At 34.9% G+C, this 15941-nt stretch overlaps 1 protein-coding gene across 3 annotated transcripts; it reads right to left on the bottom strand.

Moving 5' to 3' along the window:
• Nucleotides 1–1001: 1001 nt before the first annotated feature.
• Nucleotides 1002–15721, bottom strand: LOC147402300 (chloride channel protein CLC-d-like). Of its 3 annotated transcripts, XM_086443908.1 has the most exons (24): nt 15537–15721; nt 15183–15338; nt 15015–15087; nt 11606–11827; nt 11480–11526; nt 11283–11381; nt 10005–10079; nt 8738–8826; nt 8473–8613; nt 8317–8387; nt 8123–8202; nt 7841–7990; nt 5846–5905; nt 5670–5744; nt 4570–4721; nt 3240–3375; nt 3025–3156; nt 2847–2924; nt 2707–2762; nt 2506–2592; nt 2268–2424; nt 2036–2137; nt 1910–1953; nt 1002–1512 (listed from the first exon to the last, which is right to left on the bottom strand). In XM_086443908.1, the coding sequence occupies exons 1-24, from the start codon at nt 15537–15539 to the stop codon at nt 1422–1424; spliced, it is 2376 nt and encodes a 791-aa protein (XP_086300034.1). In that variant the 5' UTR covers nt 15540–15721; the 3' UTR covers nt 1002–1421. The 3 variants fall into 3 exon arrangements, with proteins under 3 accessions (XP_086300034.1, XP_086300035.1, XP_086300032.1); XM_086443909.1 differs by having other exon boundaries at nt 1915–1953; nt 15183–15721; XM_086443906.1 differs by having other exon boundaries at nt 15183–15721.
• Nucleotides 15722–15941: the final 220 nt, after the last annotated feature.

Here is a 15941-nt window from a genome sequence, read left to right on the forward strand (position 1 = left end):
TCAAAGAATCTCAAACAACAATATTGGATCATCTCCTATTGGAACTATTACATTTTCTCAAATGCAATCATTTTAATCATAAGCCTTTCCACTCACCCATTTCATATTAACATTCTCTTTTTTATTTTTTCTTTATACTTATCATGTATATCCCCACCCTTTGAGTGTGGCTAATCTCACTATCACTAGCACCACGCCCTCAAAAAGTCCTTACGTGCAATTGGTTGAGTTGAGGGTCAACTGGACCCTGGAGGGTGATCTTGAGAAATTCATGGCCTCGTCGGGTTTCGAACACTTGACTCATGTGTCCCGTTCCTATAACAAAACATGGTGGTCTACATGGCACACATTTATTGGAGAATAAGTGCATTGGGCTGCATGTGACAGACTTGCTTGGTAAGGAGCCCTAAGAGTCTTAAATTCCTATCTAAACATGTCTCGTAGACATCATTCCTATCTAAACCGCCATTTTGGTGAACCTAATCCAAAATCTGTCTCCAATGCACCATCCATCTCTCTCAAAAATGGAAAGGAGAATTTTCACTATCCATTTTAATTAGCAAGTTTGGACTCTCCAATCCCCCAACAACTATTTTAAAGTCATTTTGGATTTCAATAACACACTAGTCATCTCCATCTCGATTAAAAAATATTAAAATATTAATGAATAGTACGGTTGGAATACATACCCCTTTACAATCCAAAATGACCATCCATAATGAAATGACTAGATATTACAACTAGTCATTTTCAGTATTCCCCTTAGAATTTCTCTAAACAGTTAATTTAGTGATTCGTGGTCATGAGGGAAGGGGTTTTGTGCCCCCAGGCGCAGCAATCTACAACAGTACCCTTTTACATCTGAGTTGGCAGGACACAACTCCATCTCTTGTCCACATGGCATATGTCAACCAATAATCACTCACCGCATGGCAAAAAACAGTCATGTTTCCTACCCCCTCCTTTGGAAAATCTGTAAATTTCAAAGGGTTCAGATCAAATTTCAGAAGAATAACTAAATAATCCATTCTCCCAATTTCCTCTTTGGGAGCTATAATTAGTTTCCCATGCAAAGGGGAGCCCAAATAATATTATCTACACATCAAATGTACAAGATCTGATCAATTAGGAAAAACTGTTCTCTCTCTCTCTCTCCCTTTCTCCAGGCACTGATGTGGCAACAGAAGCATTATTTGTACACTTGGCCTTCCTTTCTTGTATAACTATCCCTCCCCATTCCTTCTGCTATTTTATCCATTTGTATTTCCTAATTGCATGAAATTATAAAGACTGCTACTAATGGGGAGCAACTTACGTATAATGACTGCTAAAACCCAGAAACTTTATATGAACTTTGAAAAAATCGGGCCAGAGGACACAGAATAAACAAAATAGTTTCCGAGGATCACACCAGCATAATGTCAAGTCTCTTGCTCAAGAAGATCATCGAGAAGAGGGTGCCCCACATCTGTGTTCCTCCCAATAACCTTTATTTTATCACACTGAGGAGCTCTGCCAAAATGAAAATTATAGAATCAGAAAGCTGTTTTGGAAGAAAAAAAAAATTCTTTTGGACCAATTAGGATAAAAGGAAAGATAGATGATCGATCACATCAGCCTTATTTAAGTATCTGGCTACCTCAAATGGGATACGAATTCAACCAAATTCTACATACAACAATATGAGCCAGAGTGTAACAGAACAAATACTCTCTTCCCTCTTCAGATTAACTCAGAACAAGGTTTCCAATCACAGCTTGCCTCATATCTTTTAATAAATTTTGACCAGAAACAGAATATAAGAAATACGTAACATTTGATTGCAATAATCAATATTGAGTATTTCCTATAGTTACCATTAAGTATCATCACATAAGATAGAGATATAACACAGGTATAGTTTCAAGACCTTACACTAGTCGATTGAAGCTCTACCGTAGAATCTTCTTTTTCCTGCAATTCCAACAAGTAACATTATATATTTGCATCCGCCCAAAGTGGACAAACATAAATGGAGCAAATTCAGCCTAAGTACCTCTCTTAGCAGATCCTTTCTGGTAATCAGACCAATAACACGAGAAGGACGAGGGACAACAAATATATGACGTAATCCTAGTTGACGAAACAGATTGTAAACCTGTAACATACATAGGTAAGATGTGCATTGTTGGTTGTTACGGATAGAATTGTATGATACATGGCTGCACACGCAAAAAACCAAAGAATAGAGAGCATTTCCTTGTAAGGCTAGAAATGATAATGCAAACCTTTGTCAAAGACATATCTTCCGGGACAATGTATGGGGAGGGGTTCATAAACGGGGCAAGATCTATGTACATTTCCAAGTCATCTTGACTTAGATGAATGTCTTCTATGGATATTCCTTTACTAGAGACAGGTTTCACAAATTCACTGAAGTTGTGCCTGTATATTCAGTCATTCTGTTAATTTTTTGTCTAAACGACTGAATGGGAAGACTAAATGAAATATTGAGCCTCCATTTACCTGTTTTGTATGGATCCTCCAATTAAATCAGAGGGCATTGGGCTATGCTGAAAATCTATCTTAGAATGCAGAAGTACCAACAAGTGACTGCATCAAGAAACAATAATTATTCTTAATTTTCCAACAAAAATTCTAAACCAGAACATAATTAATTATTCTGCTTCAAATATACGGCAAGTGAACAGAGTCAGAGAGATTTACCTACGAAGTATGAGACCAATAACAAGCATCTCTCCATCCCGTGCATGATCTACAACCTGGACCCAAGACAACAACATTAAATATAACTTCGAAATTGGAGGAACGTTTAGATAAGACCAGAGAGAGAATATCGAACTCACAGGGAAGCCATTGTGTTTGTTGCTCCGCAAAATAGAAACTACATCAGCAACTTTAACAACACGAGGAAAGTTGACAACCTTCGACAGGTAAGATAGTCAAGCATATTGTAAGTTGAGAACTGGCACGTGTAAGAATTAAACCAAAGGAGTTAAAAAGCATTTTCTAAAAAGTAACAACCTTTTGATTCCTGCAGGCCTCCTTAGCTGTAATTTTTCGCATGTGGTATTTAGGCCTTGACTCAAGTAATGGAATGCCCCTCAAGCGGGCCTGTACTTCATACAAACCTTCGTTGAAAGCATCACCAACAGCCTGTTATCGAAACAAAGTGATTTTTTTGGTTTATTTTGTATCTAGTAGTAATGCACACTAAGCTTTGGCATTGAAGGGCACACCTTTGATATAAGAAGAACAAGCATAATAAGAGGTAGGAGTTTCAAATTATTTGTGATCTCAACCATAATGACACAAAGTGACACTGTCATCCGCATTGAACCTCCAAGAAAGGAAGCCGCACCAAGTAGAGCATACCTGAAAATACCATCAATGTTTGAGGTGAAGTAGTTTGAGAACTACAAGGTCTAATGTACAATATATTTCCTGATATTTTTTTCAGTATGGAGAGAGTATCATGGAAGAGAAAAGAGGAAATAACAATTGGACTCAAGCCTAAAGTATCAGCCAATGAATTAGAGGATACTATAGTACCAATTGAAACTTGAAAATTATGAATTGCATTTCAAAATAGGATCCTTGATTGATATTAACATTCAAAACAATCTAAATGAAAATGAAAGATACTTTCAAGTTATTCAGAAAGACATCTAAGCGACCAATTCATTTCCAGTTCCACAACAGGAATATTTCAACACATTAAAAATGCATCTTTTAGATTGAGCCAAAAGAAGTTGGTAACAGAAACCTTCTCAAAACTTATAGATTATACAGTAAATTTGATGCAATTTTAACCATGCAATTAGCAGATAGAAAGTTCATGTTTTAAGATGACACAAGCTCTCTCACTACGGGTAAAGATTGTAAGGTGGAAGTTCATCTTCAGAGCAAAACCCTAATCTCTAAACACTTGGGTCTTAATGAGTTGTCAAATGATCTATATTGAGAAAATATCCCTCTATATATAACACAAAAGTTAAATGAATAAAAGCACTTTGTGAGTGAAAAAACTTCAAGAAAAAGAACGTAAAATAATAACAAAGGAAAACAGTACATCTCTTAATGCAAGAACTGGTATAGTCATAAAGCAAACATGGCACAAAAGAAAAAAGAAATGGTCCAGATCCTAAGCTGGTGTGGTTGAAACAAGCAACTGCAACAGTTAGCACGTTCCATGTAATAAATGAAGGCAACATGGTCCATAATGCACCAGAAATAAACTGGATAACCTTTTTCAGGAATTTATTTATTTATGGAAATCATAGCTAACACCATCAGAAATTGAGAACTCAGATAGGAGACAGTATCTCCTGCTAAATATTAAAGATGTACCCACCTTCCCACATATCCAAATTAGCAAATTGGAAACAAACCAATTTGTAGAAACTCCAGAACCATGAAAAGACATTTAAAATTCACTGATCCAAAACCTATATCAGCATAAACAGAACAAGGTTCCATGGGGTGTGTCTGAAAACTTAAGGAACTAGGACATCAAAGCACTATATATCACAAATTGTTCAGCGGAATGAGAAGAAATTAGGCACTTACGTTCCCTCGTCAATGTTGAGCTTCTTGTAAAAGTTAACCACAAACATGCCAACAAGTCGCCCATAGGTTGATCCTATCATTATTCCAGGCACAAATTGACCAGCTGGAACAGCCATTCCAAATGTCACAACTGCCAAAGTGTAAAACATAACCTGGAAACATAAAAACATTAAAAGAGGGATCAATTGTGCAAGAAAGAAGTAATACAAAGGTTAAATCATCTAACAATGGACATGAAGATTCATATCCCAACTATTTGGGGTTGGCTATTGATTAGAAATTCTAGATTGAAATTTCATTGTAGTATAAAACTATGAATGTACGATCATCTAGTCCTAATCTATTGTTTGGGAAAGTCTGACCTATGACACTGGTGGCCTTTGGTCTTAACAGCACCAATAAAGTAATTAAGCAGTCTTTTAGACACATGGAAATGTTAATAAGAAACATAGTCCAATGAAAGAATATATTTTAACAAGGACATGTATAAGCCTGACGAGGAACTTAAATAGTATCTCCATTTGTTTAAAGAGAAACCAAATTCACCAAATGGCAGGTTTTCAAAATAGATTATTATAATAAATGCTGCAGAACAAATCTGACTTGAAGAAATAAAAGCAACTTGTAAATCCATACCCTGAATCTAAGCTATTTTATATTAGGAAAAAGGAAGTATTTTATGCATGCTTTTATTTACAGGGTGATGGAATAGGATTTTTAATTTTAGAAACCAGGTAATCTTATTCATTGAAGAAATAATTTTTTAGGGATTGGGTGTCAGTGCATGTTGCAATTCTACGCTTATATTAGGAGTGATGCTTCGTGATTAGCGTGACATTGATGAACCCAAAGATTCTTTCATTTGTTGCATTAATGCACTTTTATTTTATATATTGCTTTGTCCTGCATCTGCTTGGTATTATAGCAAGTTTGATCCTCCAAGACTTCACAATTGTGACTTGAATTGAATACATCATGGCCAAAATATGACTAAGGTGTAACTTATGGCTAAGAGGGGCAATCAATTAAATAATTTTGATGAGACCGATATAGATTTCCCAACAAGAAACAAACAAGAACAAAGTGAGGAATTGCAATACCAAAAAGGTTAGAAGGCTCTGAGCACTATACTCATGAAATGTGTTTGCGCTAAATAAATTTCGTATGGCATCATCCTGCAGAAATGACATTTAATCCATCAAGGAAATAGCAAGACACAGCAATAATGTAACAAAAGGAAATGAGAAGTAAAGGATGCAAGAAATTTCATGAGAACCTGAGTGTTGAAGAAAATAGTTGCCAGATCATTGTATTCATTGCTCTTAGAACAGTAGAACTGCACATTGTATAGCAATAAATAAGAACCAAAAGCATCACCATGAACTACGTGATAAATAGATTAGGTGACAATTATCACAACAGTTTTACATAGTAAACAATCTGTAAGCTAAAATATGAAGAACTTTTAATTTCACATGGTTAGATTCAGTCAATGTCCATGACATGAAAATGTGAAAATACCACTCCTTGTCTTTAGAACTGTAAACAGCAGATCTCATAAAAATAAATAAGAACCAAAATGCATCACAATGAACTATGACATACAGATTAGGTAAAAATTATCATGACAGTTTCCTGTAGTAAGTGATCTGTAACTAAACTATGGAGTGAAACACTAAAAATTTCACATGGTTAGATTCCGTCAATTGCAGAATATGAGAAATTGAGAATGCAATAATATCAATTACAAATGATGTATATTAACTTGAGATGAAGCCCCAAAGAAGTTAATAATATCTGACTATTAAAAGCACAAAATAGATCATTGTCATCTACGCCTTATCCAAGTCCTAAATATCTTGGGGTCAGCAACACGAGTTCCTTTTAACTTAGCTAGAGCTATGTCTTCTGTCAAGAAATGGCTGTTTTTTCGATCATTTGTTACTACCTCAATCCACTTCATTTTCTGTCTTCCTCTCATCCTTTAAGAACTCTCAACTTGCACCAAACCCTCCTTTATCATCGTTGTTACCATTAGTCTTTGAGGCACATGCTCAAACCGATGGTATTTTCCTAGCTTCTTTTTTTTTTTTTTTTCATTTTTTGATCTCCCATTGTGCATATTTGAAGATTTCCTGAATTAATAGTTTCTGTTTTCTCTCTTTGCTAGCCTTCCCACTCATCCCCCTCAGCATCTTCATATATGCTACTAATGCTAGTCTCATTCTACAAACATCATGCTTCCTAGTTTCTCAACACTCAGCTCCATATAGCATATTCTGTCTTAGTGTTGTCTTGAAATACTTTCCCTTCAGTTTAATTATAACGCATAGGCCACAAAACATTCCGGAAGCACATCTACACTTCAACCATGCAATATTAATTTTATGGGAAACACTCTCACCAATCTCTCCATCTTCATCGATAATAGAATCCAAAAACAGAAAATAACACTTTGGGATATGTCCTACCCTTGAACTTAATGAATGTCCATACTAAAATTGCATGGCACACTTTCAACCCATAGAGGAAGTTTCTTACAATATCATGTATTCTTCTGTCTCCGGTCAAATTCCAACTTCAACTTGAGTCCTCCTAGGTCATACAGTAATGAAGGTTCACCAAATAAAAGGACACGCCACTCTGTTGAAACAAGATAAAATAACCTGAGAGATCCTGATCTATTAAAAGGAGTTGTCAATTCAATCTTTTTCCTCTTGTATATTTTTAGGAATCAATGGGTAGTCAATGATCCACCAGTGGTTAGCACATGATCATGCTGACTCTACCTATAGGTCATTCTCCAATCTCTAGTTACCAGAAGTGCTAGGAAGTAATCTACGTTGAAATTGGAAAAATCATGAAAAACTAGAAATTGAACTATTTTAAGACCAGAAGCAAGAGAGAGCAGGATTGCAGAGCAAGAGTAGCATTCCAGTAGAAAATTCCTGTAATAGGCTCCAATCTCTGTCATGGTCATGGATGTACGTTACAAGCACACAAACACAAGGCAAGCATATAGCAATATAAATCAGCGTAAGGTTCTTTTTTATCTAAATCCCACTTATCTTTTCATGCTCATTTTTCTCTATACATGTAAAACAAATATCAGAAAATGTATATTATTTAGTTTTTGAATGAACAAGGATATATACAAGTTTTTGCAGATACATGCAATAACATACCAGACAGAAAGAAGTACAAACTAAAATGTGAACTTAGCTGTGAGAAACCCCAAAATGAGAGATAAAATTCCAAGATGGAAGCTTACATTTACATAATTTCCATACATTCCCGGTGGACGAGGGCATTCTATATCAGGATTAGAGTTTGATTCAGGGCATTGACTGCATTTCCTTAGAAGTGGTAACCCAAAAGAAATAACTGAGGTTATCAGGGAGATAAAGCACGCTTCAATAATCTGTGACAAAGGGAAATTTTTTATTCAGACTTATGGCTTTCACATCAATTTGTTCTACTTCTATTTTTAACTCCAAAGGAGCCATGCGTATTTCCTGTAAGAAATTTTCAGAAGTAAAGATCTGTAGCTTACCTTCACCCTATTCCCCCTTTTATGTAAATAATTTCGACGCCAATATGTAATATGGAATGTAAGTTGATTGAACAACGCTCCTGCAGGAACCAGTTAGGAACCGATTAAGAAAAGAAAAAGAACTCTGAAAAATGAAGGATGTGAACACAAATATTTAGACTAAGTATGAAAAGATCAGGCCATGAAATCCCTACCAAGAAGACCTCCAATAACCCCAATAATTGCCATTGGCAATAACTCCTCAAACGAGTAGTCCTCTTGACCACTAATAAGAAAACAGTACTAGTTAAAATGGACACAACACAAATATATGCATATAAAGTAACATAAGATAATGTTTAGATTCCAACCCCGATATATCCCAGATTATAAATCCACCAGAGCCAAAATGTCCGCATTTTCCAGTCTTACACCAGCCCATTGCAGTTCGCACCACAACAGCCACGATAGCAGATGTGAAAAAGACACGCCACATAAGTTGACTTCTCCACCTGAAACCACACCGTCAAATTTTAAGAAAGAAATTGTATTTGATCTGTTAGGTACTTAAGTCGGTAGTCACACACATACAACTATGAACTATTATAGCTGAAACATACAATAAAACTTTCTTACCAAGATGTAACCTCTTCAAGTGCAAATAAAACACCACCAACTGGAGCTCTAAAAGCAGCAGCAACTCCAGCTGCACATCCACAGGTTACCTTTTCAAGACATTAAACACCAATCAAATGACCATAACATGATTCAGAAACAATTTCTCCTCAACTTATCAAAAACTAGAAAAGGTATTGTTGGGACATTTCTAGCTGAGAAATAAGGAAGTATTTTAGTATTGTTGGGACATTTCTAGCTGAGAAATAAGGAAGTATTTTGTTCATGATACTCCATTCCTTCATGGAATAAGAGTTTATTGTTGTTACCTCTACTTGAAGATAAGCAGAGTGGCTCAGGAAAATATTGGTAGAGGTACCGAGATGTAAATGAAACTCTTGAAGGTAAACATAAAACATCAATAAAAATCAATGCCATCTGTTTCCTAACACAATGAAACCCCCATTTCTCAAGAAACGTATCAAAGCCATTAATTTACTCAGTGCCTCAAATCACAAGAAACTTAGCTGATAAGGCCATCTCTGTGCTATACATAACAACATATCAATCTGACTTAGTTTCAATATTAGGACATGGATTTGTACAATCACCTGTCAGAATTTTTTTACCCGACATATCAGTAAGGGTATACCCTCCTTCCCTCAGACCATCTTTGTGATACAAGTGGCACCAACCCCACAATTTTTGGAGATTATGCTCCAAGTGAAGAGCTACCCTTCATGGTGACATGTTGCAACTTTGTCCACAACACGTCATAAAGCTTACCTCCAAATGGAACTTATATTCCAAAGCACTTTGGCCAAAATCAATGGTCATCATCAAAGTATAGTTTTAGGATGTATGGGATGGTAGTGTCACTGACAATTACAAACATAACAATTAACACAGTTATTATGATAATGAAAACTTCAGAAATTGTATAAAAATACTTCCCCATTTAGTGTTTTGCATAGTAATGCAAGTTCCAATTGCTTCTATTTTCACATACACACTTTCCATGACCTTTCTCATGTTGCAATAGTATATGAGTCTAGATTAGGTCTAATTTGCGTGGTGAGTTGAGTCAAACCAATGGTGAATTCCCTACAGCTTGAGAACCACCATTTCTAAGTTCTAACTTCAACCAGATGTAACAAGCATGAAACAATCTGGTTGCCAAGGAATTGGCAAAAGAAAAAGCAATCCAAAACACAGTATCTTCTGATATATATAACATAAGTAGAAGCTTCGGTAACTATCATAACATTTCCAGAAAAAGTTAACTCACAAGATCACGACGATCACGATCACTCTTAAAAACTTGTAGCCACCTTGAGCTTAGGTGATATTTTGTAGATCCACCCTGAATTTTTGGTAGCATGTTAAATGTAAGATTGTAGGAACAAACTACAGAAAAAGATGCGATTTAACAATACAGTGTTGTCAGCATGAAAGCAAGCATGGATTATTGATCAGAAGTTCAATTCAACTAAGAGGAAAAAAAAAATATCAGCACCAAAAAAATGGACGAAACAAACAATTTAACGAGTATGTTAATAAACAACTAGTATCTTGTACAAGAAGATAAAGGGCAAATGTGTAGCTTCCTTTTAAGACAAGATATATCATATATGAAGCACAAATGTTGGATAAAGTATGCAATTTGTATTCTTTAGTGATGGCTCTTATTAGAGAAACGCAGACCATTACGTGAGGATACCAAGAGAAACTAGCATATGTATCCGCCATAGTATAAAATATTAGAGTATTGTATACACTATAAAAGAAAATTTACAGGGATTACTACATTCTTCAGTAAACATTCGCTACACCAGTCATTAAAAAAAATTACTTGACTTGTTGGTACATCAAGCCAAGGTTTAAAATCTTGTACTGTTTCATTGTTCGGTTTTTCCAATAATAGAATTATTCTAGAGAATTTTGAATGCTTCAAAACATTCACTTAAATCATTAAATTATAGTATTTATTAAAAAATAAGGGTAGAACACTGCTTTTTAATGTGTAAAATGAAAATTAGAATAAAAAATAACATTTTCACCTCGATATATATTAGAAATGAGTTGAACCAAACATAGGCAACTTGAAACATTACATTCAAAAATATATTTTTTATTTGATTAAATGAACCTCATAAGTTAAAATAAATAAATAAAATATAATAATAATCGTTAATTTAATATTGAATATTACATTTGAAACATTCCAAATGTTCCAAAATATTCGAACTTTAGTAAAAGATTTCTTCTGTATGAATGGATATGATTTGATATGTTTCACAGAACATTTTGAAATTTGAATCACTATGAAAAATGCAAATTTTGCAATATTTCATTCAAATATATCAAACATCATAAAGTTTTTCAGCTGAAACATTCAAAACAGAATGAGACTTTGAACCCTGCATCTAGCGACATAGTTATCTAAAATTAGATGCCATCATCATAGATGTCTCATTGTTCAAATGAAAAACACGTGACAAGAAACCCTCTAAAATCCCTATACAGTTTCAGAATAGAGAGAACTTTCTAAGCAGGATATGCTCACTTGTCCAAGCAGAGAAGCAATACAAGCACCAGTGTGAACAAGAGGACCTTCTTTGCCTAGGGCAAGTCCACCTCCAACTGAACCAATGCTTCCAAATATCTGTTAGCAAAAGGAGAAAAGGAAGAATAGATTTTAAAATGGCAACATGGTACGAATCTCAATAAAATACAATGTCCCAAAAAGAAAGGAAAACAAACCTTTCCAATCAAGGTTCTGAAAAGAAGGATACCAGGAGTATCAATTCCTGCACATTTATGTGACTATCACAATTCTTTCAAAATTCAGGAGTACTTAAGAAGGTTTGATCAAGAAGTACAGCTTACCGTTCAAATAACCCTTAATTTCAGGAATACCAGATCCTGCTGCTGCTGGTGCAAATTGTGTGATGATAAATACAGAAGAAAATACCAAAGCCAAGTTAATTAATATGTACACCAAAAATCCCGCCAAGTATGATTTTTGTATTATAGAAAAAGTCGCTTCAAACTTCCATCCAGCAAAGTTCTCAACAGCAAGATTGATAAAAACGGCAGCTAACCCCGTTCCTGCAAGTAAACGAAAGACAGACTGAAATATGATTCAACTACTAGCTAGAATTTACAAAGAAGCAAGGTTTAATAACCATACAATCAGTAAGAAGTTCTCTATCATTATAGAACGAAAGAAATATCTAGCAGAGTTTGAATGTTTGACAGCTAAAATGCATGCCTCCCGCTTCAGTAAAATAATTTGAAAGAGAGATACTCTTCATTGGCACCATCTACACTAAATATGAAAGTCGTGTGTCATTAAAGTCAAAAGTTAAACCCATGAATCTAGCGGTCACAATGCTTGTTTAATTGTTAACGGCTTCATCCAACAACAAGACCTTGTTTTTGAGAAAACATTCAGTTTCTCTCACGTGAAGTCCCTCATCAATGGAAAAACCATCAGCTCAATCTGAAGAAAGCACTTCACCATGTTTATCCACAAGAGGAGGTTTATGTGTCAACAGCCTCGCTTCATAGATCCTAGCTTTCTTTATTGTCTCTGTGACTCCATAAAGCTATTTATGGTCTTAAACAGGCTTCTAGGGCCTAGTTCGCTCTCTTCAGCTAATATCTCTTTGAATTGGGATTTTATTGCATTTGACTCAATTCACCTATGTCAAATTCACTTGATACATTCATTCTGCTACTTTATGTCAACAACATCCTCGTTATAGGTGATAATATTACCTTACTATTTACCTTCAATAAATGTCTTAGAAACCATCTGATATGAAAAATCTTAGGGCCTTGGAACTATTTTCTGGGAATGGAAGAAACTTTCTTCTCAAGATCTTATTTTCCCCAAATGTGGTACGCATTGAACCTCTTGCAACAAGCACAGATGTTAGAAACTCATCAGATACTACATTGTAACCATCACCTGGCATTACACCTCATAGAAGACCTATGGGTGCTCTCCAATATTTCACAATGTACTCATCCTAACATCTAATACTTTCTTCAATCAAATATGTCCATTCATATACAAATATATATCCACTCATCCTTTTGTTGACAAGCGTACTCGCTATTTGAAAGGTCATTTGGGCTTTGGTATTTGAACTCTTCTAAAAGGGTGAAGTACCCATGTTGGATTCAAGCATTCCATGGACTCTCATGTGACGCATCCATTTCTTTTTTTCCTGCCTTTATTTCAAGTTATTAGTTAGCATGTATAATTTCTTCTGAGTTGAACCCCTATCTTTTTTCTCGTTGATTCTTTTCTTTATTGAAAACTGTAACATTAATACATGTATTAGTATTCCATAGGTATAATAAGATAGATATCACATCACATGATCAACAATTATCCTTATTCTTATATAAAACATGCTTATTTTGTTAAGAATTATTTTGAAAATGATATCAAGTAATAGGTATAATAAGATAGATATCACATCATATGATCTACAATCATCCTTATTCTTATATAAAACATGCTTATTTTGTTAAGAATTATATTGAATATGATATCAAGTAAGTCCACAAATCCTATTTTTGGAGTTCGCCAAATCTAACACTCCCATACCCATGTCAGACTTTGACCCACCATACTCCATATCCACACAACATGAGGTCCACAATTTTGAGCAAAAAGTGATTATATTCTCACCTCCTATGCTAATTTGAATAGGGCCAGCTACCTAAACAGCAATTGCCATACATCTGGTGCTTGCATCTTTCTAGGAACCACTTGACCATCATGGTCCTCCAAAAGCATACAATTTCTTGCTCTTGTGGCGAAGTTTAATGCATGTCATTGGATGACACCAATCACCAAAATCACTTGCATATTATATCTTCTCTTGATCTTGGTATATCACTTTTTTCTCTTGTTCGTGTGAGCTATCTTGCTAATAGTCTCATTCTACATGCTCAGACCATGCACATCAATTTATCCGTTTGTTAGTGGTTATCTACATGTGCTCTACGTTGCAAGTGTCAATTAAGTTGTTGCTGTATTTACTAAAGGACTTTGTCCATCTAGTAAGGTGTTGATGTATAACATGTATCAGTTTCCTTAATCACCATAACGTACAGAACCATAATTAATTTCTATTTAATTGGTTGATCAATATTCAATACTATAAGCCCTATATAGAGATTTAGATCAACCCAAAATATAGAAAAATATAGAAAGAAAACTTAATCAGGAAGATTCTAAATACCTAATTAATTATTATTTCCTAATTAGATAATCCTAAATATTCTCATAGATTCCTATTTTTTAATGATATACACTCATTTACATTTATTTAATACTCCTTTATAATCTAAGGTATGGACCCTTGTTAGCAATCTCCCATTTAATTCTTGAAAATTTCAACGAATTTTTTTTTTTTTCAATGAAAGTATTATTCTCCGGATTATTGAACTATTCTGAATAATTCATGGATTTTAAGTTTGAAAAGAATAAAATGCTGTTTTTACGAATTTTACAACTTTTATGAATTATATGAATTTTTATAAAACTCGGTGGAAAAAAAAATGCTACTATAACTTGTTGTATGTTGCAAAGTGTAAACTTATAAGTTGTGACGTGTAAAACAAGTCGACTTTGAAGTGGCCATGCTTCAAAATTTTGGAGGAATCCACATTTTTACATAACAAATGTCCTTTTTATTTATATTAAAAAGAGAGAGTTGTTATTGCCACAACAATTTTTACTAACACCACACCAACTGTGTGTAATTTTTTGGTGATTTATATAGGAATTGGTATGGCAATAGTAGCTCTAAAAAAAAATGACATGACCCTTGACATTTATTTGAGATTACACCTTAATTTTCCAAATTGATGATTTGTCCCTTGACTTTGGTCTTCTTTTTAAACATCAATGGAACAATAACCTCAATGTCGTCAATATCACCATCACTATCATATGGCTGAATTTTTTGTTTTTGAATTTTTGAAATGAAACGGATAATACACCTATGAAGCATATGCTGAATATTTTCCATTTATCGAATTTTTGGCCAAATTTCAGACCGGATTTTTGCAATCCAAAATCGAATAGAATTCGAATTTTTCACAAATCAAATTTTTTTCGTTTCCGAACTGCTAACAAGGGTATGGACAACCCTAAAATGGGTAATCTTGCTCTTAAATCATTCACCCCTGTTTACTGATCTAGCTGAAATTAGAGGAAGATTAAGAAATTGAATCCAAAACAAGAGAGGCAATCTATCTACAATCTACTTACCAATACCGATAAGTAGAGCAAAAACCCATTTCACCATCACATAATATCCAACGTACAATTTTCCTCTTTGCGCCTGTCAGATCATAACAATCAAACTAGAAATCAGGAGAGAGACTAAAATTCAGAAAATATCCAACAAAAAACTCACAGAAAACCTAGAAACTCAACCTGTTCTTCCCAATATGAGTAATTCTCGATGACCTCATAATCGAGACTCTCCACCATGTTCCCATCGTTCTTCCTCGATAATTCTATCTCATCTGATTCAGATTCTTCCGAGTTTGGCAGTCGAGACCATACGAGCTTCGCTGTCTCGATGCCATTCTGAAAATGATTCGACAACATGATTTACAGTGCACCACTACCACAAAGAAGAAAATCACAAAGCTTGAAATTATCAGAACCAAAACCCTAAATTTCTACTATGTCATCTTCTTGTCCAGAAAAACAGATGATTCGAGCCACTGCGCAATTGCAGGGCTCCTAGAATTTAGTCGAGTTGCAGATCTGCAATTGAAGTACCATGCAATCGAGTCTTGAAGATTGCAAAAAAAATCAGAGATTGGTCGAGAGAGAGAGAGAGAGAGAGATCTGAGTGACCGAAGATATGAAAGAGAATTATGTTTGGTGGGGCTGACCGCTGCGCGCGAAGAGTCCTAAGTCCTAATTGACCACTCTCTCAGTTTCTTTAGTTCTCTGTAATCGTTGGCACCTCGATTTCTTTTGCTTTTATATTGAGCAAAAGAATCCGAACTTTATACTTTAGGAAGTTTCTTAGCTATCCAGCACTAGCTCCCAATGCATTACACGTGTAAATTAAATTCCATGAGTGTGAATATTAATTGAGCCCATCATAAACAATAAATACACAAGGCCCACGTAGGGCTATAAATGGACTGCGCATGATAAATGGGCCTGAGATTCCCA

Source organism: Akebia trifoliata, chromosome 5, assembly GCF_017979445.1.
Source record: "Akebia trifoliata isolate Shusen 1 chromosome 5, ASM1797944v1, whole genome shotgun sequence".
Lineage (NCBI taxonomy): Eukaryota > Viridiplantae > Streptophyta > Magnoliopsida > Ranunculales > Lardizabalaceae > Akebia > Akebia trifoliata.